Below are 25468 nucleotides of genomic sequence, written 5' to 3'. Positions count from 1 at the left end.
CTGTTAGCCTTCCACGGCCTGGACAGCCTTTGAAAGTTTCCTCCCGTGCCGAGGCCAGGCTTGTCCAAAGAGTCAAGGCTAACCCAAGGACAACAAGGAAGGAGCTCTGGGAAGATCTCATGGCAGTGGGGACATTGGTTTCAGTCAATACCATAAGTAACGTACTCCACCGCAATGGTCTCCGTTCCAGATGAGCCCGTAAGGTACCTTTACTTTCAAAGCGTCATGTCAAGGCTCGTCTACAGTTTGCTCATGATCACTTGAAGGACTCTGAGACTGACTGGTTCAAGGTTCTCTAGTCTGATGAGACCAAGATCGAGATCTTTGGTGCCAACCACACACGTGACGTTTGGAGACTGGATGGCACTGCATACGACCCCAAGAATACGATCCCTACAGTCAAGCATGGCGGTGGCAGCATCATGCTGTGGGGCTGTTTCTCAGCCAAGGGGCCTGGCCATCTGGTCCGCATCCATGGGAAGATGGATAGCACGGCCTACCTGGAGATTTTGGCCAAGAACCTCCGCTCCTCCATCAAGGATCTTAAGATGGGTCGTCATTTCATCTTCCAACAAGACAACGACCCAAAGCACACAGCCAAGAAAACCAAGGCCTGGTTCAAGAGGCAAAAAATCAAGGTGTTGCAGTGGCCTAGTCAGTCTCCTGACCTTAACACAATTGAAAACTTGTGGAAGGAGCTCAAGATTAAAGTCCACATGAGACACCCAAAGAACCTAGATAACTTGGAGAAGATCTGCATGGAGGAGTGGGCCAAGATAACTCCAGAGACCTGTGCCGGCCTGATCAGGTCTTATAAAAGACGATTATTAGCTGTAATTGCAAACAAAGGTTATTCCACAAAATATTAAACCTAGGGGTTGAAGAATAATTGACCCACACTTTTATGTTTAAAATTTATAAAAATTTAACTGAGCAACAAAACTTTTTGGTTTGTAAGATTTATGCATCTGTTAATAAATCCTGCTCTTGTTTGAAGTCTCTAACTTATTTGCATCTTATTAAACCTGCTAAATCTGCAGGGGGTTGAATACTACTTGTAGGCACTGTACAAACCACATACTAGCACCATATAGTTCCAAGACAATATTGCCATAAACTGCCACATAATAGTCCAAGGATAATACTGATCTACAGCCCACATACTACCATAGTGACAAGATAATACTGCTACATCCTGCCATATAGTGCTGATATATGGAGCCAAGATAATACCGATATACTAATTGCACATCCAGCTACTAATGGTTTTGCTACAAAAGGTTGTGGACTATTGAGTGAAATCGTGAAAATACTCTATCAGGACTCATACTATAATTCTATAGTTGTTCACTTCCTCTAAGTTGACGGAGCTAAGGAAATTGAAAAGTTGCGCCTATAACTTGTAATTTTCGCTACATTTTTTTTTTCTCTGTTGTGTTTAATAAACAAAGATTGAACGATACTAATCGCACATGATACCACCAAATAGTGCAAGGATATTAATGCCCAAACACCACCATATATTGCCAAGATAATATTACCATATGGAAAACCCTTAATACCACAATATAGTGTAAAAAAGCCTTCTACCATATATAGCTCACACAGTATCACTATATAGTGCCAACATTATACAGCTATACAGCTTAAGGCCTGTTTCACACGTCAGTGGCTCCAGTACGTGTGGTGACAGTTTTCTCACGTACCGGAGACACTGACACACGTTGACACATTAAAATCAATGTGTCTCTGCACATGTCTGTGATTTTTCGAGGACCGTGTGTAAAAAACGGAGACATGTCTACGTGTCTCCGGCAGCACGGTCCGCAAAGCGTCCCGCACACGTGCACACGGAGAACAGTGTGCACTCTCCTCCGTGTGCACGTACCGCCGCAGGAGAAACAGCGCTAGAGATAAGCGCTGTCCCCCCTGCGTGTGGTGCTGAAGCCGGCATTCATTCCTTCTCCCCAGCAGCGTTCACTGGAGAGAAGGAATGAAAAATCAAGGTTTTTTTATTTTTTGTGTGTTTAAAATAAAGTTCGTGGTCACCTCCCGCCTCCCACCCCCTGTGCGCCCGCCCTCTTGCATTAAAATACTCACTCAACTCCCGAGATTCTTCCTCTCAGCGCCGGCAGCCTGTCCTGTGTGAGCGGTCACGTGGTGCTGCTCATTACAGTGATGAATATGCAGCTCCACCTCCCATAGGGGTGGAGCCGCATATTCATCCCTGTAATGAGCGGCTCCACGTGACCGCTCACACAGGACAAGCTGCCGGCGCTGAGAGGAAGAATCTCGGGAGTTGAGTGAGTATTTTAATGCAAGCGGGCGGGCGCACAGGGGGTGGGAGGTGACCACAAACTTTATTTTAAACACACAAAAAATAAAAAAAACCTTGATTTTTCATTCATTCTCTCCAGCGAACGCTGCTGGGGAGAAGGAATGAATGCCAGCTTCAGCACCCAAAGCAGGGGACAGCGCTTAATTCTAGCGCTGTCTCCTGCACGGTCCGTGTGGTCCTCAGTCGGCACACGGCTGCCGCACGTGTGCCACACTGATGTGCCACGTGAGCACACGGACAACTCCGGTACCGATTTTTCCGGTACCGGAATTATCTGGACGTGTGAGACTGGCCTGATGAAGTCCACGTCAGTTAATTCATTGCTACCAGACCAGAGGCCTGTGAACCTCCTCCTATCTTACACCACATTCCCAGCTCCTCTTCTGATTTGTCAGCCTTGGGGTAGCGCATGGATTAGATTGCAACAGGGCCAATAATCAGAAGAGGGGCCAGTGATCAGCTGACAGGTAGGAGGAGGTCCATAGGGCTGTGATCTGGCAATCATGGACGATGGCTTAGAAATGGAGATGAGCGAACGTGCTCGGATAAGGTGTTATATGAGCATGCTCGTGTTCTAACCAAGTGACTGGCGTGCTTGAAAAATGTTTTCGAGTCCCCGCGGCTGCATATCTCATGATTTTTAGTCATCCGCAACACATGCAGGGATTGCCTAACAAACAAGCAATCCCCACATGTGTTGTGACTGTCGAACAGCCATGAGACATGCAGCCGCGGGGACTCGAAGATATTATTCAAGCAGGCCATATAATAGTGCCTTAACACAGCCGACATAATATTGCCATATAGTGCCAATATAATAGTGCCTTACACAGCCCACATAACCTTGCCATATAGTGCCAATATAATACTGCCTTAACACAGCCCACATAATATTGCCATATAGTGCCAATATAATACTGCCTTAACACATCCCACATAAATTGCCATATAGTGCCAATAGTGCCTTACACAGCTTACACAATACCACCATATATTGTCACACACAACCCACATAATACCACCATATAGTGTCAAGATTGTACTTCTTTAATCAGCCTACATAATACTGCCATATAGAGCCAACATAATGCTGCCATACACACCCTACAATATATTGCAACGCTGTGACTAATCTTTGTTACAGTCCTGTTTGCCACATCCTTTTGTGCAGACCTTTTGGGAACGTATTGATGCATACTCGCTGTAACTCAGCTTTCTTAAAGTCCAGAAGGGCAAATAGATCTGTAGAAATATTTATTCTCAGAAATCCAGGAAAGCCTGGTGGCAATCCCTCTAGGAATTATCATGTTAGCCATATTGGTTGTCACCACCCAGCTTTCCCGGGACCAGATATACCTGAAAAATGTAGCTGTACAGCATTCCAGCCATCCCCTGCATGAAGCAGCAGGCACTGCTCTATAGACTGGAGGCATTCGGTTATTATAGGTCCTATCCCTGTGGGCGACATCCTGGAGGAGCAGAAGCAGCTGCTAGGAAAACAAGCTCCGCGTCTCAGGGGGCTTCTTACACAGCAAGCAAACCATTAATATTTCATACCCTGACATCAGTACCTGCAAAATATCATGGGCCTGGATATTGCTGCCCGGCTTTATTTGGCTGCTCGGTCTTGATTATGTAGAGATCTACTATATAAGGCCACATTCACAAGTTCAGTATTTGGTCAGTATTTTACATCCGTATGTGTAATCCAAATCCAGGAGTGGAAAAGCATAATAGAAACACGTCACCACTTCTGTATTATCACCCACTCCTGGTTTTGGCTTACAAATACTGATGTAAAATACTGACCAAATACTGATATTGTGAATGTGGCCTTACAAGGTTAATCTACCATTCAGGAGTTCAGGAGTCTGGGACAGTTGGGCGACAACCCAACTATGAACTACAATGGTCACTGACGTGGTATTTAGCCACATTATAGTGATGGATATATTACAAATAAAACTTTTATTACTTGCAATACCACTTATTACCACTGGGTTTTCCCATAGGTCCAATGCAATAGCGCCCCCATCATAAAACCTTGGTTATGACAAAACAATATTTGATCAGCTATTACTTGTCAACGGATTGTCGACCAGAAATGGTAGATATCGTTTCACTCAGCCCATTAATTCTACAATATAGACCATATAAGAAGCTTGGATGGAAGAGCCCTTTAAATATATATATATATTTTTTGTAACAAATAGGTCAGCAGTGTTGCATCTTCTGTACAGAGACAGAATTATCCCAATAGTGTCATAGTCCTCAGTACTGATGACGACAACATTACCTTTAGCACATTGCGGATGGGATATTAACTGAACTACGCTCCGAAGAAAACAATAAAAGCATATAATAAATTGTGTAATACCCCAATGAACGCGCTGATCACCATGATTATCTGATCAGCGCTAGAATTTCCCACAATAAACCCTTAGCGAATAATAAGAAACAAAATGTAGAAATACACTGTGTACAGCGTTGCAGAGTATTTAAGTACTGTACTTTGTTTTAAAACTACGGGTACGTGCCCACGATCAGGAATTTCTGTGGTTTTGACGCTGCGTATTTATGCAGATTCAAAACCACAGCGGCCAGATCTTACAGTGCAGTGGATGGCATTTCTAGAAATCCCGTGCCCACTGTAGGTGTCTGCGCTGCTTCTTCCTGATCGTGGGCACCCGGCCTAACACTTCTCACAGTCACTCATATCCAGACTAGGTCTCTGATGTCTGGGCTAAAATACAGCAGCAGCAAACATTTCTCTCCAGTCTTACAATTTTGTTACAATGCATCAGTCTGGAGTCCAGACTTTCCACTTGATGGGCTAGGCTGGATACAATTGTAGCAAACCCTCAGTTGTAAGAACTGTGTTTGTACAGGTTTGTTTGCCCTTGGTTCTTTCTGAAGGGGTTTTATCTATATCCCACTTCCGGTTTGGAACTGACAGCTCTCTGACACCCACTTACCCTCAGGTCAGACCAGATACTGCACCTAGGATAATTAGTCGCCAGAAAGGCTGCCTGCTATGTACTGGCGATTAGGCACGCTGCAGCGAGGGTGATTTAACTACTCCCACTCAGGCGGGAACAATAATTATCAAACGCCGCCGTCGCTACAAAGCCTCCCAATTGCATAGGACAAATCCGCTGCCACCTGCTCCGATTTCTTAATTATTAACGGATCCGGAGCCAACCCAGATTAGTAGCGTAATTCACTTAAGAGGACATGACCGTACGTTATAGAGCAAAGGCTAGTTTCACATTTGCGTTTAAAAATGCAGCGTTTTTAACGCAAACGCATTTGGTGCAAAAACGCATGTAAACGCGTTTAAACGCTGCGTTTTTTAGATGCATGCATTTTTGCATGTGGTAAAAAAACGCGGCATTTTGACGCGTTTACAAGCGTTTTTTTCCTGCGTTTGCGTTTTTGAAACGCATGATGAGAAGTGTGTGACAGCTGCCAATCATCAAAATCAACTAGAAAACCCACTATAAACAGAAATAGCTAGGGTTAGGGTTAGGGTTAGGATCCCTAGTAACCCTAGGGATCCTAACCCTAACCCTAACCCTAGGGATCCTAACCCTAACCCTAGGGATCCTAACCCTAGGGATCCTAACCCTAGGGATCCTAACCCTAACCCTAGGGATCCTAACCCTAACCCTAACCCTAAGGGTTGGGATCCTAACCCTAAGGGTTAGGATCCCCAGGGTTAGGGTTGGGGTTAGGATCCCTAGTAACTCTAGGGTTAGGGTTTTCTTGTTTTTTCTTGTGTTTTCTTGTGTTTTTCTATAGAAACGCATGCGTTTAAAAACGCATGCAAACGCATGTGCTTAAAAATGCATGCGTTTACATAGACAGCAATACATTTTTTTGCCGCGAAAAAACGCATGCGTTTTTTTTGCAGCAAAAAAACGCCGCTAGAAATTACTACAGGTTGCATTTCTGCAACAAAACGCAAGCATAAAAAAATGCATGCGTTGCCAACAACGCGTCAAAACGCATGCAAAAAAAGCATGCGTTTTTAATGTTAAGTATAGAAAAAAAACGCATGTGTTCTTTAGCGCTAAAACGCAGCGGCAAAAAACGCAAGTGTGAAACCAGCCAAAGAGAGACAAGCTAGTAATTTTATATTTTACTCCAAAAAAGGTAGGCAGTGTTTACAGAGGTATAAAAAGATAGTATAAAGAAGACAAATATCATATGTACAATACAATTACAAATAAAAATGGGATTAACATAGAAAAAAAACACTTACATTTCATTATGTCATATCATCTGATGGCTGACCATGTGCTGTGGGGGAAGGACGAGCATATATCCAGATGCATCACCTCTGTCTCTCAGCAGGACTCCAGACAAAGACATGTGAAGACTGCTGCTTCACTCACTTATTTCCTAGCCTAAAACCCAGGCACTCCCCCTGTGGTGACCTCACTTAGAGGCTGAAACCTCCCCTTTACTTAGAGTCACGGCCACCATTTTTATGCCTAGCTCGCTGTATGAATCTCGTATACGAAAGACACGCTGATGAGGATGTGCCCCACATCAGGGGGATTCTTTTAAGTGTAAACACGGTGTAATTACATGACCCCCTTATGGAGAAACATGTTCTTTGCACTTGTTGGGTTTAGCTTCTAGCAATTTCAGGGAGATATGGATCCTTCGATGGACATCCGGAATATATAATTCTTATATCTCTAGCCCTGATCGGTGTATATAGATTATATATATATATATATATATATATATATATATATATATATATATATATATATATATATATATATATATATATATATATATATATACACACATATACATATACATATACATATACATATACATATACATATATATATATATATATATATATATATATATATATATATATATATATATATATATACACAGTGGGGCAAAAAAGTATTTAGTCAGTCAGCAATAGTGCAAGTTCCACCACTTAAAAAGATGAGAGGCGTCTGTAATTTACATCATAGGTAGACCTCAACTATGGGAGACAAACTGAGAAAAAAAAATCCAGAAAATCACATTGTCTGTTTTTTTATCATTTTATTTGCATATTATGGTGGAAAATAAGTATTTGGTCAGAAACAAACAATCAAGATTTCTGGCTCTCACAGACCTGTAACTTCTTCTTTAGGAATCTCCTCTTTCCTCCACTCATTACCTGTAGTAATGGCACCTGTTTAAACTTGTTATCAATATAAAAAGACACCTGTGCACACCCTCAAACAGTCTGACTCCAAACTCCACTATGGTGAAGACCAAAGAGCTGTCAAAGGACACCAGAAACAAAATTGTAGCCCTGCACCAGGCTGGGAAGACTGAATCTGCAATAGCCAACCAGCTTGGAGTGAAGAAATCAACAGTGGGAGCAATAATTAGAAAATGGAAGACATTCAAGACCACTGATAATCTCCCTCGATCTGGGGCTCCACGCAAAATCCCACCCCGTGGGGTCAGAATGATCACAAGAACGGTGAGCAAAAATCCCAGAACAACGCAGGGGGACCTAGTGAATGAACTGCAGAGAGCTGGGACCAATGTAACAAGGCCTACCATAAGTAACACACTACGCCACCATGGACTCAGATCCTGCAGTGCCAGACGTGTCCCACTGCTTAAGCCAGTACATGTCCGGGCCCGTCTGAAGTTTGCTAGAGAGCATTTGGATGATCCAGAGGAGTTTTGGGAGAATGTCCTATGGTCTGATGAAACCAAACTGGAACTGTTTGGTAGAAACACAACTTGTCGTGTTTGGAGGAAAAAGAATACTGAGTTGCATCCATCAAACACCATACCTACTGTAAAGCATGGTGGTGGAAGCATCATGCTTTGGGGCTGTTTCTCTGCAAAGGGGCCAGGACGACTGATCCGGGTACATGAAAGAATGAATGGGGCCATGTATCGTGACATTTTGAGTGCAAACCTCCTTCCATCAGCAAGGGCATTGAAGATAAAACGTGGCTGGGTCTTTCAACATGACAATGATCCAAAGCACACCGCCAGGGCAACGAAGGAGTGGCTTCGTAAGAAGCATTTCAAGGTCCTGGAGTGGCCTAGCCAGTCTCCAGATCTCAACCCTATAGAAAACCTTTGGAGGGAGTTGAAAGTCCGTGTTGCCAAGCGAAAAGCCAAAAACATCACTGCTCTAGAGGAGATCTGCATGGAGGAATGGGCCAACATACCAACAACAGTGTGTGGCAACCTTGTGAAGACTTACAGAAAATGTTTGACCTCTGTCATTGCCAACAAAGGATGTATTACAAAGTATTGAGATGAAATTTTGTTTCCGACCAAATACTTATTTTCCACCATAATATGCAAATAAAATGATAAAAAAACAGACAATGTGATTTTCTGGATTTTTTTTTCTCAGTTTGTCTGCCATAGTTGAGGTCTACCTATGATGTAAATTACAGACACCTCTCATCTTTTTAAGTGGTGGAACTTGCACTATTGCTGACTGACTAAATACTTTTTTGCCCCACTGTGTGTGTGTATATATATATATATATATATATATATATATATATATATATATATATATATATATATATATATATATATATATATATATCTATATATCCTTAAAAGAACAATAGAAGCTCATGCTTTGTATACCAGTTTTAACCCGTACCAGGTGGGAGGGGGGAAATGAGTGATTTTCACAGAGTCTGACTGCGTAAAGCCATATACAGGTCCTTCTCAAAAAATTAGCATATAGTGTTAAATTTCATTATTTACCATAATGTAATGATTACAATTAAACTTTCATATATTATAGATTCATTATCCACCAACTGAAATTTGTCAGGTCTTTTATTGTTTTAATACTGATGATTTTGGCATACAACTCCTGATAACCCAAAAAACCTGTCTCAATAAATTAGCATATTTCACCCGACCAATCAAATAAAAGTGTTTTTTAATACCAAACAAAAAAACCATCAAATAATAATGTTCAGTTATGCACTCAATACTTGGTCGGGAATCCTTTGGCAGAAATGACTGCTTCAATGCGGCGTGGCATGGAGGCAATCAGCCTGTGACACTGCTGAGATGTTATGGAGGCCCAGGATGCTTCAATAGCGGCCTTAAGCTCATCCTAAATTCTTTAGGGGGGAAGAAGTATAGGATTTTACACACAGGCAGAAGGAAGAAGGGGGGGGGGGTCGAATCTGCAGCGGGTGTCTCTCCTCTGCTCTTGGATGTAGCTCAGTGTGCGCGATAATAGACAATCAAATACCTCATTTTCTTGACACAAGGGTGAAGAATAAATCCCGAAAAGTCAAACAGAAAGTTGTAAAGTTATCTACTCTATAATGAGCTAGAAAGATCTATTCCTAAACCGTCTGCTCAACAGCCAGCAAATAATTACGAGTGCAGCTGTGAATGTGAATGGAGAAAAGCAAATGATGCAAATTCTACTGAAATTCTTAGCAATCAGGGTAACAAGATATGTGGGATTTTCACATACAAGGCCACGGTCACACATACAGTATTTTGTCTATACTTTGTTCACATCAGTATTTGTAAGCCAAATTAGGAGTATGTGATAAATACAGAAGTGGTGACTGTTTCTACAGTATTATACCTTTCTTCTGATTCTAATAGTTTGATTATGACACTTTCTATAAACAGAGAGATGGTGAGGGACACTTAGCTAATTTAAATGGAGTTAAAGGGAATCTGACAGCTCCTGGACGATTTTGATCTATTACTATGGGCATACAGGTAATAGAATAGTTAAACCAGTCTTACCTGTATGCCTCATAGCTGAGGTGCAGATCTTGAGAAATTAATTTATAATGTTACATGTTAATGATTTTTTCCACGGTCTGGGCGTGCGGTGCCTGGAAGAAATCACTACCTCCTGACTTCATTATAATGGTACCCCCGTCCCATCAGCGTCACACTGACGTGTTCGGCACTGTAATTCCACGTATGTGCTATGCACACGCATGGTTACCAAATCTTGTCCGCCCTGCTATCTGCATTGATCTTCTGCGCAGAAAATCGATGCAGACAATGATTATAGGAGGGTGGACAGGGTCCGCGTAACAGAGCACGTGCATAGTGCATTTGTGGAATTACAGCGCCGAACAGGTCACTGTGTTGCTGATGGGAAGGGGGTACCATTATAATGAAGTCAGGAGGCAGTGATTTCTTCCAGACACCGCACTCCCAGGACCCTGGAAGAAATCAATAACATATAACATTATAAATTCATTTCTCAAGATCTACACTGCCGCTATGAGGCATACAGGCAAGACTGGTTTAAAGATTCTATTACCTGTATGCCCATAGTATTAGATCAAAATCATCCAGGTGCTGACAGATCCTCTTTAAATCTCCCGGTCCAGATGAATTACATCCAAGGGTAAAGATTCTTGCTAATGGTTCTACATTTTCCTCTACTAACTCTTTCAGTAGCCTACGATCAGACGGGTAACGTTTCTCCTTGTGAAGAGTGACATGTCAAGCATGCCGAGATGAGGAGACTTTTAAGCTGCAATGCCCCTCTGGGAAATATGCAAATTGTCTCTTCAGAGCGAAAAAGGACTAGAACTCTAGTGCCACCTGTTGGAAGTAGCAATCCAAGAAGTCAATGTTGACCCTTTAACAAGCCTTGTACTCTTTGCACTGATGAGGGGCAGCACCTGGAAGCACAGTGTCTGCAAATTGAGATTCTGATTTTGGCTTTTATTCTAAGTTATATGACCAGCCTGTTTTATCCTAAGTCACATGACAAGCCTCATCAAGGGCTCAACATTGATTTGTAGGATTGCTACTTCCTATATGTGGCACTAGAAAGAATCTTTTAAAAATCCTGGTGAACAGGAGAACTTCTACAAGATTGGAGAAGGGTAAACGTTGCCCCTATCAAATAAGATGAGGCCAGGAAGTTACAGACAAGTGAGCCTTCCTTCTATACCAGGAAAGATCTTTGAACAAATTATTAAATAGCATGTATTTAAGTACTTGGATAAGAATACAGTAATTATCCAGAGCCAGCATGGGTTTGTAGCAAACATGTCATGTCAGACTAATCCAATTTCCTTCTATGATGGAATCACTACCACAAAGAATTGAAGTATAAACAACCTCATAACGAATGTAATTTAATCAAAAAAGTAAGTTTATTCAATAAAATACAGAAACAAACACTACAAATCCATAACACAAATAAAGAAAATAGTCTGCTACAGAGTGTTTAGAATATTGGGTGCAGGTGCACCAAAAGAACACGCTACGTGTCACAGCATGGAGAGGGAAAGAAAATAAGGGAATAGAGTCACATGAGTACCATAGCTGGATCAGACCTAATTTTAGTCCATATGACACTACCTTTCACAGAAGTGAACCACCACTGCATCAATCCTAGTAATAAACCAAAATAACAGTACAGTGACCAAATCTCCCAAATGCAGGAGGAACACTAAATCTCGCATTTCTTACCCTTCTCCCTCTCCATGATGCAGACACACGCCCCTACGCGCGTTTCGCCCACCGCTTCGTCTGGAGGCTAGCACGGTGTCTCTATCTTCAAATATCCTGTTTTTATACTCCTCCCCGCCACTAGATGACAGCGCATGTTACTGACGATTACGGGCGCCTAATGCCGCATCATCCCATGCGCCAATATGGCGGTGCGGGTCACCGGGAAATCCCGGATGACGTCACTGACCCGCACACGTCATTAGTAGGCGCCGGAGACGATGCCGCGGCCATTGCCCGTGTCAGGGACATGCGCATTAGTGCGCCCGTGTCAGGGACTAATGCGCATGTCCCTGACACGGGCAATGGCCGCGGCATCGTCTCCGGCGCCTACTAATGACGTGTGCGGGTCAGTGACGTCATCCGGGATTTCCCGGTGACCCGCACCGCCATATTGGCGCATGGGATGATGCGGCATTAGGCGCCCGTAATCGTCAGTAACATGCGCTGTCATCTAGTGGCGGGGAGGAGTATAAAAACAGGATATTTGAAGATAGAGACACCGTGCTAGCCTCCAGACGAAGCGGTGGGCGAAACGCGCGTAGGGGCGTGTGTCTGCATCATGGAGAGGGAGAAGGGTAAGAAATGCGAGATTTAGTGTTCCTCCTGCATTTGGGAGATTTGGTCACTGTACTGTTATTTTGGTTTATTACTAGGATTGATGCAGTGGTGGTTCACTTCTGTGAAAGGTAGTGTCATATGGACTAAAATTAGGTCTGATCCAGCTATGGTACTCATGTGACTCTATTCCCTTATTTTCTTTCCCTCTCCATGCTGTGACACGTAGCGTGTTCTTTTGGTGCACCTGCACCCAATATTCTAAACACTCTGTAGCAGACTATTTTCTTTATTTGTGTTATGGATTTGTAGTGTTTGTTTCTGTATTTTATTGAATAAACTTACTTTTTTGATTAAATTACATTCGTTATGAGGTTGTTTATACTTCAATTCTTTGTGGTTGATATCTAGTTAGGAAGTATCTCAGGGCATTGTTTCCAATAGGATCTTGATTGATCCTGCGAGGATACATGTATGATTATGGTTTCTGGACCTGGGTCATTGTTTATGATGGAATCACTGACTGGGTGAATCCGGGAAATGCAGTAGATATAGTATATCTCGACTTCTGCAAAGCATCCCATACTAACCTTATTGAAAAAATGACCAAGTATGGGATTGGCAAGGCTACGGTTAGGTGGATTCATAACTGGCTCAGTGATCATACAGAGAGTGGTAATAAATGGTTACACATCCGATTGAAATAATGTTTCAATTGGGGTACGACAATGCTCTGTCCTGACCCCAGTGTTGTTCAACATTTTTGTAAATTATCTAGATAAGGGAACTGAAGGTAACCTAATCAAATTTGCAGACAATGCAAAGCTAGGAGAGATAGCTAACACTAGAGAAGACAGAAAAGATTCAGGCCATGTTCACACTTTGCGGTTTTTACCGCGGATCCGCGTCGATTTTGATGCTGCGGGTCCGCAGCAGTTTCCATAGCCTTTACATTAACATGTAAACCCTATGGAAACCGCAAACCGCTGTGCACATGCTGCGGGAAAAACCGCGCAGAAACGCAGCGGTTTAAAAACCCGCAGCATGTCACTTCTTTGTGCAGAATCGCAGCGATTCTGCACCCATAGAAATGCATTGAACCGCTTACTTCCCGCATGGGGCTGTGCCCACTTTGCGGGAAGTAAGCGGATAATGTGCGGGTGGTACCCGGGGTGGAGGAGAGGAGATTCTCCTCCAGGCCCTGGGAAGCATAGTGTAAAAAAAAAAGAATTAAAATAAAAAATGATGTTATACTCACCTCTCAGCGCTGCCCGCGGCCGTCCGGTCTTCGGTTTGCTGTGCGAGCAGGACCTGTGGTGACGTCGCGGTCACATGACCGTGACGTCACGAAGGTCCTTCTCGGCACAGCATCTTTGGAACCGGACCGCCGGGTGCAGCGCCGAGGAGATCCGGACATCGGAGGGTGAGTATAACCAATTTCTATTATTTTTATCATTACTATTGATGCTGCATATTGCTGCATATGCAGCATCAATAGTACAGGAGTAATCCCGCAGCGGAAACCGCGGAACAAACCGCAATAAATCTGCAGGGATAACCGCAGCGGTTTTGCCCTGCAGATTTATCAATTCCGCTGCGGGATAAACCTGCAGAGCACACCGCAAAGTGTGAACATGGCCTCAGAAGGATTTAGAAAAGATTGAACAATGGGCAGCAACTAATAGAATGGTATTTAACAGGGAGAAATGCAAGATTCTACATCTGGGGAAGAAAAATGAAAATTTCATCTACAGAACGGGTGTAATAGAACTAAGCAACAGCACGTGTGAAAAAGACTTGGGTATACTAATAGATCACAGACTGCACATGAGTCAACAGTGTGATGCAGCAGCAAAAGATGCAAACACAGTTCTAGGATGTATTAAGAGAAGCATAGACTCTAGATCACGTGAATTATCCCCCTCTACTCCTCCTTGGTCAGGCCTCATCTGGAATACTGTCTCCAGTTGGGAACCACATGTTAAAAAAAGACCTTGAAAAACTGGTGCAAGTTCAGGGAAGAGCTACCAGGATGGTGAGCAGACAGCAAAGTATGTCCTACGAGGAATGGAAAAAGTATCTGGAAAGGTTTAGCTAGCAGAAAGAAGTACACTAATTAATCATCCTATGCTGTGGCCGTAAAAGGAAAATACATATGAACCCCAACAAAACTTTACAATGAAGGCCAAGCTGTAAGTGGTTAAAAAATATAAATTTTATTCAATACATTAAAATCACGCATAAAAGCAGTAGGTAAAACAGTTGAGAGAAAGCTCCGCAGGTAAACAGGAAAAAGGTGGGAACACCCAGATAGTATATAAGAAAGTACTCAATCAATTATTTACATCATATTAATGTAGGACCCCAATGCATATATACAAATTCCATGGAGTAATCAAATTTTAAATACAACAATTGCTACTATAACATATAAAAAATACACAATGTGAACAATTTATAGCAACCACTTGATAGTATGTTTATACAAGACTAGCAGCTGAAGATCATTGTTAAAGTGCAGTAATATAGGGAAAAGTTGCCCTGTAAAAAATGCTATCAATAAACCAACAATTTAATAGTATATTTATGCCAAACTGACAGCTGCATATCAGTGCTGGATTACAGTAATAGAGGGCAGGGTTGCCATTAGACAGGTTGCTATGAAAAAAAGTGCAAAGTTGCCAATTGTGTATAAAGAAAAACTATATATAGAGGAGTACAAACAGTTTTAAATGGTAAAGGAGTACATGGTAAAAGGTACTCTACCTTAGGAGATGACAGCTGGTGACCCACCACACCCGACGCGCATTTCGCAATGAAATGCTTCGTCCAGGGGTGGTGTTTGGTTAATAACCTGATATGGTGTTTGGTTATCAAATTTCCACTGAGCCCTACAGCATGAATTAAACTCCAACATATTGAACTGAGAATGGAGAAAAGGATGAACTATTATGCGATAAGTGGAAAAATATATGGATCATCTAAATGTTATTATAATTTTCAATGGATTAATTTGGTTATAATGAATTTGTACCATGTATTATATGTATCTTCAAAGTTTCACTTGTATAAGTAAGAACTTGATGCCATGTGATTGGTGGTTCTATACCACATGTCTGCCCAGGATATGACATAAAAAGCTGTTAAAATAGTATGCAATGAATAAGGATTAAATTCTGCAATGCTTATGCTAGATTTGCACATTTTTTTCTATTAGTATTATAGTAGTTATATTCTTGTACATAGGGGCAGTATTATACTAGTTATATTCTTGTACCTAGGAGCAGTATTATAGCAGTTATATTCTTGTACATAGGGGGCAGTATTATAGTAGATATATTATTGTACATAGCGGGCAGTATTATAGTAGTTATATTATTGTACATAGGGGAAGTGTTATACTAGTTATATTCTTGTACATAGAGGGCAGTATTATAGTAGTTATATTCTTGTACATAGGGGGCAGTATTATAGTAGTTATATTCTTGTACATAGGAGCAGTATTATAGTAGTTATATTCTGGTACATAGGGGCAGTATTATAGTAGTTATATTGTTGTACACAAGGGCAGTATTATAGTAGTTATATTATTGTACATAGGGAGCAGTATTATAGTAGTTATATTCTTGTACATAGGGGGCAGTAATATAGTAGTTATATTCTTGTACATAGGGGCAGTATTATAGTAGGTATATTCTTGTACATAGGGGTAGTGTTATACTAGTTATATTCTTGCACATAGGGGCAGTATTATAGTAGTTACTGTATATTCTTGTACATAGGGGCAGTATTATACTAGTTATATTCTTGTACCTAGGAGCAGTATTATAGCAGTTATATTCTTGTACATAGGGGGCAGTATTATAGTAGATATATTATTGTACATAGCGGGCAGTATTATAGTAGGTATATTCTTGTACATAGGGGCAGTATTATACTAGTTATATTCTTGTACATAGGGGCAGTATTATACTAGTTATATTCTTGTACATAGGGGTAGTAGTTATATTCTTGTACATAGGGGCCATAATAATTTTCTTTTTCACTACACTTCTCTGGGAACCAAAACACGACTCAGCAGGGGGTGACAGTGAAGATTTCTTCCCCCAGCATGAAGAGAATATGAAATCTGGGCTTCGTTTTGGTGCATGATGGGAGAATACACATTCAGAATAAAAATAATGCTATTAACCAGTGTTCATGACACCTCCTTTCCCTGTGACTGAGCGATGATTGCTGATGGTTATAGTAGATGGTGTTGCCCTTTACATTTGGGGGACTAACAGGTCACCACTATAGGGATTTGCATGTACATATAGCTTCCGCCGGCTTCCTGCACTGACCCAGTTAGAGCCTGGAAGCTTTGTATGTGTACATAACGTGAGTCACAGTGTTGTTGGGTTTGTGGATATATTCTTTCTTGCAGGAGGCGGATTGTGAAATATGGAGCCAGGAAGTGGCGGATCATTCACTTTGCTCCCCGCAGCAGAAGCGGGTGAAGAGGCGCTAGTGTCATCTAGTGCTAGAGGCAGCCTTCGATCAAGGCCTGGTGGGGTCTCTCCATGCAGTGACACAGCGGCAAGCCGTGCCCTCGGCCGTGTAGACAGCACCAGGTGGCCATATTACAGGGAAACAAACAGGCGGCAGCCAATTGAAGCAGAATTTCATACCGAAATCGCCCTCCCTGAAGAACATCATGATTTAAAAGGAGCCTGTCACCAGTTTTTTCATGTCTGAATTAAGACTATCACATTAATCAGCGACTGTGCTGCATTCCATAAAGGGGTATATAACCCCAACTCCCCTTGTATGTGCCCCAAAAACCCTTAGAACTGAGTCCATGATTTATGGAAATCCTGACGGTCCGGTCCGATAGGCGTTCATCCCTCCTCCTGGCTGCTGTTCGCCGTCCTCCTGTTCTTATTGACATGAATGACACCTCCAGCATCATCCACACAGCCGGGCGAAATCTCATGCCTGCGCACTTTGCTTTGCCCGACTGGGGGCAGATCCTAAAACATGATGCGCATGCGAGTCATCCGCGTCAATCAAAGCAGGAGGACAGAGAACAGCAGTGAGGAGGAGGGGTAGACACCGCAGCAATGGCGCCTATAGGACCGGACCGTCAGGATTTACATAGAGCGTAGGAGAATTTCAAAAGGTTTTTGGAGCATATACTGAGGGATTCAGGGGGGTTATATAGCCCTTTATAGAATGCATCACAGGCGCTGATTAAGGTGATAGTTTAGACATGGAAAAAAAAGTGGCGACAGGTTCCCTTTAAAACGATTTTCAGCCAAGTGCGTACATTTACATATCTCTATATATCAGATGATTGCAAAAATACGCACACCCAATAATGACATTTTTTTTTTATTCCAGCAACCCTCTTGGTGAAAAAGGGAGTTTCCCCATATATTACTGGCGATGTGATGAGAGACTCACACACATACACGTCCAAATGGACAAGCAAGGCAAACCAAGCAGACGACCAACAGGGCAATATAGCGGCAAATATTGTATTGCTTTTCATGATGGCATACTTGCCCGAGGAGCTTGGACTCTAAATATGTGATCCTATGCGGGTCAATGAACAGATTGCGCACAGTAACAGAGATGAATGATCGAGTCCTACGTCTGGAGAGTGGCCGCACAACTGCCTACACTAAACCGCTGCATTCACCTCCATTCATATATCTGCTGCACCCCAGATCTAAATCAATGGGGATTATTTATTTCACCCACCCGGGGAGGGGGGGAAATGGGCAGACAGCAGGTGATGAGCGAGAAAAGAGACCGCTGAACAATATACATGCAAGAGAACAGAATAGAAAGGAAAGGAACAGCTGAACATAGCCCAGGAGCAAGAGACAGCTAGAAAATATACAGGTGAGACAGCAAGACAATATACAGGTAGGAGATGGTGGAAAGCTATGTATGCAAGAAACAGCAAGAGACTAAAGGGGAAAAGAGAGTACATTAGTAAGTCTACGTTCACATTTGCGGACTGCGCCGCAGCGTCGGGCGCCGCAGCGTCGCCGCATGCGCCATGCGCCCCTATATTTAACATGGGGGCGCATGGACATGCGTCGCACTTGCGTTTTGCGCCGCATGCGTCCCTGCGGCGCCCGCGTCCGGGCGCAGAGGACGCAGCAAGTTGCATTTTTGCTGCGTCCAAAATCAATGAAAAAAAGGACGCATGCGGCGCAAAACGCAGCGTTGTGCATGCGTTTTGCTGCGTTTTTGTTTGCGTTGTGCGTTGCGGCGCCGACGCTGCAGCGCACAACGCAAATGTGAACGTAGCCTAAGAGAGAGGTCGCTGAGGCAATAGACAGATCAACTCTATACACGAGACTGAGAATAGAGAAGGATTAGGTGCAAGCAGAGCACAGACTGAAAATAAAGGTGGACAACAGAGATGGAGCGGAAGGGTAGAGAGGGCAGAGCGTACAGGCCGAGTGGAAGCAAAGAGAAGAGAGGGCAGAGCGGAAGGGAAGAGAAGAGAGGGCAGAGCGGAAGGGTAGAGAGGGCAGAGCGGAAGGGAAGAGAAGAGAGGGCAGAGCGCACAGGCCGAGTGGAAGCAAAGAAAAGAGGGGGCAGAGGGGAAGAGAAGAGAGGGCAGAGCGGAAGGGAAGAGAAGAGAGGGCAGAGAGGAAGGGTAGAGAGGGCAGAGCACACAGGCCGAGTGGAAGCAAAGAGAAGAGAGGGCAGAGCGGAAGGGAAGAGAAGAGAGGGCAGAGAGGAAGAGTAGAGAGGGCAGAGCGCACAGGCCGAGTGGAAGCAAAGAGAAGAGAGGGCAGAGCGGAAGGGAAGAGAAGAGAGGGCAGAGAGGAAGGGTAGAGAGGGCAGAGCGCACAGGCCGAGTGGAAGCAAAGAGAAGAGAGGGCAGAGCAGAAGGGAAGAGAAGAGAGGGAAGAGCGGAAGGGTAGAGAGGGCAGAGCGGAAGAGAAGAGAGGGCAGAGCGCACAGGCCGAGTGGAAGCAAAGAAAAGAGGGGGCAGAGGGGAACAGAAGAGAGGGCAGAGCGGAAGAGAAGAGAGGGCAGAGCGGAAGAGAAGAGAGGGCAGAGCGGAAGAGAAGAGAGGGCAGAGCGGAAGAGAAGAGAGGGCAGAGCGGAAGAGAAGAGAGGGCAGAGCGGAAGAGAAGAGAGGGCAGAGCGCACAGGCCGAGTGGAAGCAAAGAAAAGAGGGGGCAGAGGGGAACAGAAGAGGGGGCAGAGGGGAACAGAAGAGAGGGCAGAGGGGAACAGAAGAGGGCAGAGGGGAAGAAAAGAGAGGGCAGAGCGGAAGGGAAGAGAAGAGAGGGCAGAGAGGAAGGGTAGAGAAGAGAGGGCAGAGAGGAAGGGTAGAGAGGGCAGAGCTCACAGGCCGAGTAGAAGCAAAAAGAAGAGAGGGCAGAGCGGAAGGGAAGAGAAGAGAGGGAAGAGCGGAAGGGTAGAGAGGACAGAGCAGAAGAGAAGAGAGGGCAGAGCGGAAGAGAAGAGAAGAGAGGGCAGAGCGCACAGGCCGAGTGGAAGCAAAGAAAAGAGGGGGCAGAGGGGAAGAGAAGAGAGGGCAGAGGGGAAGAGAAGAGAGGGCAGAGGGGAAGAGAAGAGAGGGCAGAGCAGAAGGGAAGAGAGGGCAGAGCAGAAGGGAAGAGAAGAGAGGGCAGAGCGGAAGAGAAGAGAAGAGAGGGCAGAGCGGAAGAGAAGAGAGGGCAGAGCGGAAGAGAAGAGAGGGCAGAGCGGAAGGGTAGAGAGGGCAGAGCGCACAGGCCGAGTGGAAGCAAAGAGAAGAGAGGGCAGAGCGGAAGGGAAGAGAAGAGAGGGCAGAGAGGAAGGGTAGAGAGGGCAGAGCGCACAGGCCGAGTGGAAGCAAAGAGAAGAGAGGGCAGAGCAGAAGGGAAGAGAAGAGAGGGAAGAGCGGAAGGGTAGAGAGGGCAGAGCGGAAGAGAAGAGAGGGCAGAGCGCACAGGCCGAGTGGAAGCAAAGAAAAGAGGGGGCAGAGGGGAACAGAAGAGAGGGCAGAGCGGAAGAGAAGAGAGGGCAGAGCGGAAGAGAAGAGAGGGCAGAGCGGAAGAGAAGAGAGGGCAGAGCGGAAGAGAAGAGAGGGCAGAGCGGAAGAGAAGAGAGGGCAGAGCGGAAGAGAAGAGAGGGCAGAGCGCACAGGCCGAGTGGAAGCAAAGAAAAGAGGGGGCAGAGGGGAACAGAAGAGGGGGCAGAGGGGAACAGAAGAGAGGGCAGAGGGGAACAGAAGAGGGCAGAGGGGAAGAAAAGAGAGGGCAGAGCGGAAGGGAAGAGAAGAGAGGGCAGAGAGGAAGGGTAGAGAAGAGAGGGCAGAGAGGAAGGGTAGAGAGGGCAGAGCTCACAGGCCGAGTAGAAGCAAAAAGAAGAGAGGGCAGAGCGGAAGGGAAGAGAAGAGAGGGAAGAGCGGAAGGGTAGAGAGGACAGAGCAGAAGAGAAGAGAGGGCAGAGCGGAAGAGAAGAGAAGAGAGGGCAGAGCGCACAGGCCGAGTGGAAGCAAAGAAAAGAGGGGGCAGAGGGGAACAGAAGAGAGGGCAGAGCGGAAGAGAAGAGAGGGCAGAGCGGAAGAGAAGGGCAGAGCGGAAGAGAAGAGAGGGCAGAGCGGAAGAGAAGAGAGAGCAGAGCGGAAGAGAAGAGAGAGCAGGGCGGAAGAGAAGAGAGGGCAGGGCGGAAGAGAAGAGAGGGCAGGGCGGAAGAGAAGAGAGGGCAGGGCGGAAGAGAAGAGAGGGCAGGGCGGAAGAGAAGAGAGGGCAGGGCGGAAGAGAAGAGAGGGCAGGGCGGAAGAGAAGAGAGGGCAGAGCGGAAGAGAAGAGAGGGCAGAGCGCACAGGCCGAGTGGAAGCAAAGAAAAGAGGGGGCAGAGGGGAACAGAAGAGGGGGCAGAGGGGAACAGAAGAGAGGGCAGAGGGGAACAGAAGAGGGGGCAGAGGGGAACAGAAGAGAGGGCAGAGGGGAACAGAAGAGAGGGCAGAGGGGAACAGAAGAGGGCAGAGGGGAAGAAAAGAGAGGGCAGAGGGGAAGAGAAGAGAAGAGAAGAGAGGGCAGAGCGGAAGGGAAGAGAAGAGAGGGCAGAGAGGAAGGGTAGAGAAGAGAGGGCAGAGAGGAAGGGTAGAGAAGAGAGGGCAGAGAGGAAGGGTAGAGAAGAGAGGGCAGAGAGGAAGGGTAGAGAGGGCAGAGCTCACAGGCCGAGTAGAAGCAAAAAGAAGAGAGGGCAGAGCGGAAGGGAAGAGAAGAGAGGGAAGAGCGGAAGGGTAGAGAGGACAGAGCAGAAGAGAAGAGAGGGCAGAGCGGAAGAGAAGAGAAGAGAGGGCAGAGCGCACAGGCCGAGTGGAAGCAAAGAAAAGAGGGGGCAGAGGGGAAGAGAAGAGAGGGCAGAGGGGAAGAGAAGAGAGGGCAGAGGGGAAGAGAAGAGAGGGCAGAGGGGAAGAGTAGAGAGGGCAGAGGGGAAGAGTAGAGAGGGCAGAGGGGAAGAGTAGAGAGGGCAGAGGGGAAGAGTAGAGAGGGCAGAGGGGAAGAGTAGAGAGGGCAGAGCGCACAGGCCGAGTGGAAGCAAAGAGAAGAGAGGGCAGAGCGGAAGAGAAGAGAGGGCAGAGCGGAAGAGAAGAGAAGAGAGGGCAGAGCGGAAGAGAAGAGAAGAGAGGGCAGAGCGGAAGAGAAGAGAGGGCAGAGCGGAAGGGTAGAGAGGGCAGAGCGCACAGGCCGAGTGGAAGCAAAGAGAAGAGAGGGAAGAGTGGAAGAGAAGAGAGGGCAGAGCGGAAGAGAAGGGCAGAGCGGAAGAGAAGAGAGGGCAGAGCGGAAGAGAAGAGAGGGCAGGGCGGAAGAGAAGAGAGGGCAGGGCGGAAGAGAAGAGAGGGCAGGGCGGAAGAGAAGAGAGGGCAGGGCGGAAGAGAAGAGAGGGCAGGGCGGAAGAGAAGAGAGGGCAGAGCGGAAGAGAAGAGAGGGCAGAGCGGAAGAGAAGAGAGGGCAGAGCGGAAGAGAAGAGAGGGCAGAGCGCACAGGCCGAGTGGAAGCAAAGAAAATAGGGGGCAGAGGGGAACAGAAGAGGGGGCAGAGGGGAACAGAAGAGAGGGCAGAGGGGAACAGAAGAGAGGGCAGAGGGGAAGAAAAGAGAGGGCAGAGGGGAAGAAAAGAGAAGAGAGGGCAGAGCGGAAGGGAAGAGAAGAGAGGGCAGAGAGGAAGGGTAGAGAAGAGAGGGCAGAGAGGAAGGGTAGAGAGGGCAGAGCTCACAGGCCGAGTAGAAGCAAAAAGAAGAGAGGGCAGAGCGGAAGGGAAGAGAAGTGAGGGAAGAGCGGAAGGGTAGAGAGGACAGAGCAGAAGAGAAGAGAAGAGAAGAGAGGGCAGAGCGCACAGGCCGAGTGGAAGCAAAGAAAAGAGGGGGCAGAGGGGAAGAGAAGAGAGGGCAGAGGGGAAGAGAAGAGAGGGCAGAGGGGAAGAGTAGAGAGGGCAGAGGGGAAGAGTAGAGAGGGCAGAGGGGAAGAGTAGAGAGGGCAGAGCGCACAGGCCGAGTGGAAGCAAAGAAGAGAGGGCAGAGCGGAAGAGAAGAGAGGGCAGAGCAGAAGGGAAGAGAGGGCAGAGCAGAAGGGAAGAGAAGAGAGGGCAGAGCGGAAGAGAAGAGAAGAGAGGGCAGAGCGGAAGAGAAGAGAAGAGAAGAGAGGGCAGAGCGGAAGAGAAGAGAAGAGAGGGCAGAGCGGAAGAGAAGAGAGGGCAGAGCGGAAGGGTAGAGAGGGCAGAGCGCACAGGCCGAGTGGAAGCAAAGAGAAGAGAGGGAAGAGTGGAAGAGAAGAGAGGGCAGAGCGGAAGAGAAGGGCAGAGCGGAAGAGAAGGGCAGAGCGGAAGAGAAGAGAGGGCAGAGCGGAAGAGAAGAGAAGAGAGGGCAGAGCGGAAGAGAAGAGAAGAGAGGGCAGAGCGGAAGAGAAGAGAGAGCAGAGCGGAAGAGAAGAGAGAGCAGAGCGGAAGAGAAGAGAGGGCAGGGCGGAAGAGAAGAGAGGGCAGGGCGGAAGAGAAGAGAGGGCAGAGCGGAAGAGAAGAGAGGGCAGAGCGGAAGAGAAGAGAGGGCAGAGCGGAAGAGAAGAGAGGGCAGAGCGGAAGAGAAGAGAGGGCAGAGCGGAAGAGAAGAGAGGGCAGAGCGGAAGAGAAGAGAGGGCAGAGCGGAAGAGAAGAGAGGGCAGAGCGGAAGAGAAGAGAGGGCAGAGCGGAAGAGAAGAGAGGGCAGAGCGGAAGAGAAGAGAGGGCAGAGCGGAAGAGAAGAGAAGGCAGAGCGGAAGAGAAGAGAAGCCAGGGCAGAGAGTGGAAGGGAAGAGGGCAGTGTGGAAGGAAAGAGAGAGCAGAGGGGTAGGGAGAAGAGAGAGCAGAGTGTAAGGGAAGACATATTAATGACAGCCCCCTCCTGGCAGGTGGCAGACAAGATGGCAGGTACAGTAGATGCTTGTGACATTTGTCGCCTAGAGTCACATGTAGGTGAAGTCACCATTCCCTGTGTGACACCCTGCACAGATCAGGAATGTGCCCTCCATACTCATGAAGCCCACTAGGCCCTGCCAGCTGTCCACTGCCATTAACCCACCGTGTGCCCTCCAGAGTTAACCCTTGCCAAGGCTGCAGACTATGTTGGTGCTATATAAATCTAGGATGTCATTACATACCGGGCTTCTCCGCTTCAGGGAGACGTTCTTCCAGAGCAGAAGGTGCAGCTGGTGCAGGAACCCCATGGTGGGCGCCGGACCTGCACCGCTGCCTCTGTCAGCCTTACTCCACTGGGTTCTCTAGCGGCAGGTGACGTGCAGAAGCCGCGTCCATGACACTGACACCGGATAGAAAGGTGTGCAGAGGATCGGAGAGCGACCACAGAGTGTAGGAGGAGGGGGCTCGGTGTGGAACCTACTGTACGCCGGAGACCCCCGTACACACTACGCGATGGTGCCCGGAGGTGGCACATGGACTGGCGCAGGGTCTGCACTCTGCCCAGCACTCAGCTGTGTGATCATCTCTGCTGCCTCCTCCTCTTACTGCATTCAGTTACATCCTCGGCCTCTCTGTCCTGGCTCCCCCCACTCTTAAAGGGACAGCCTCACTTCCCCTAGCTATGCCCCCACCATGTCACACAGCAGCACAACAACTCCAATCATATGTAATGTCACTGAATTTCCGTGTGCTGTTAGGTGTATCTAATCCTATCCTGTGTGATGCTGTCTGCTGAGCCGTGCATCTAATCCTATCCTGTGTGATACCGTCTGCTGGGCCGTGCACCTAATCCTATCCTGTGTGATGCTGTCTGCTGAGCTGTGTATCTAATCCTATCCTGTGTGATACTGTCTGCTGAGCTGTGTATCTAATCCTATCCTGTATGATACTGTCTGCTGAGCTGTGTATCTAATCCTATCCTGTGTGATACTGTCTGCTGAGCTGTGTATCTAATCCTCTTCTGTGTGATACCTTCTGCTGAGCTGTGTATCTAATCCTATAATGTGTGATATCTTCTGCTGAGCTGTGTATCTAATCCTACCATGTGTGATACTGACTGAAATCCACCTCATGTCTAATCAGAGGTTGCTTCATTCATTCATTGCTCCTCCATGCTTTATACTGCAGTTCTGCTTGTATAGACAGGATTTGCAGGACTTGCATGCAAACTGTATGCAAATGTGACCATGGCTGTATACAAACTGATCATTGGAATTTCCCTTTGTAAAGTAGGTACAGTCTTCCAGCTCTGTGGTGACAGGTGACTACTAGCTATTACTCCCTGTTATCAGTCATTACCAGGGAGAGGCAACTGCAGGAAAAGTGACTACAATCTATTACTCCCTGCTAGGAGCAGCATCTGCCTCAGTAGCTCCAGCACTTCCAGGAGGAGGACCAGAGTCTACCTCTCTTCTCCCCAGGGAGAGGCAGGCTTCCTGAGAGGCCGGCATGGCTTCCCAGGCTTCTGTTCCCCGGTCTGTGCCAGCGGGGGACAGGGAGAAACAGCAACCAGCCCAGGAGGGAGTGAGAAGACCAGAACTGGAGAGAAAGAGCGTACCCACCTACTCCAACCGCGAGACAA

The 25468-nt window shown here is 46.3% G+C and overlaps 1 protein-coding gene across 3 annotated transcripts in view; it reads right to left on the bottom strand.

Moving 5' to 3' along the window:
• ABCA2 (ATP binding cassette subfamily A member 2) overlaps positions 1-24474 on the bottom strand; it is a 78726-nt gene extending 54252 nt beyond the window's left edge. For 2 of the 3 annotated variants that reach the window (XM_077284624.1, XM_077284625.1), the window contains exon 1: positions 24069-24465. In XM_077284624.1, coding sequence (XP_077140739.1) covers positions 24069-24134 — 66 coding nt within the window. In that variant the 5' untranslated portion in view covers positions 24135-24465. Of the gene's footprint in view, positions 1-24068 lie in introns of all 3 variants that reach the window. The other variant, XM_077284626.1, reaches the window with a different exon arrangement.
• Positions 24475-25468: the final 994 nt, after the last annotated feature.

The sequence above is a fragment of the Ranitomeya variabilis genome, chromosome 2, assembly GCF_051348905.1.
Source record: "Ranitomeya variabilis isolate aRanVar5 chromosome 2, aRanVar5.hap1, whole genome shotgun sequence".
NCBI lineage: Eukaryota > Metazoa > Chordata > Amphibia > Anura > Dendrobatidae > Ranitomeya > Ranitomeya variabilis.
This window is presented reverse-complemented; position numbering and strand designations above follow the sequence as displayed.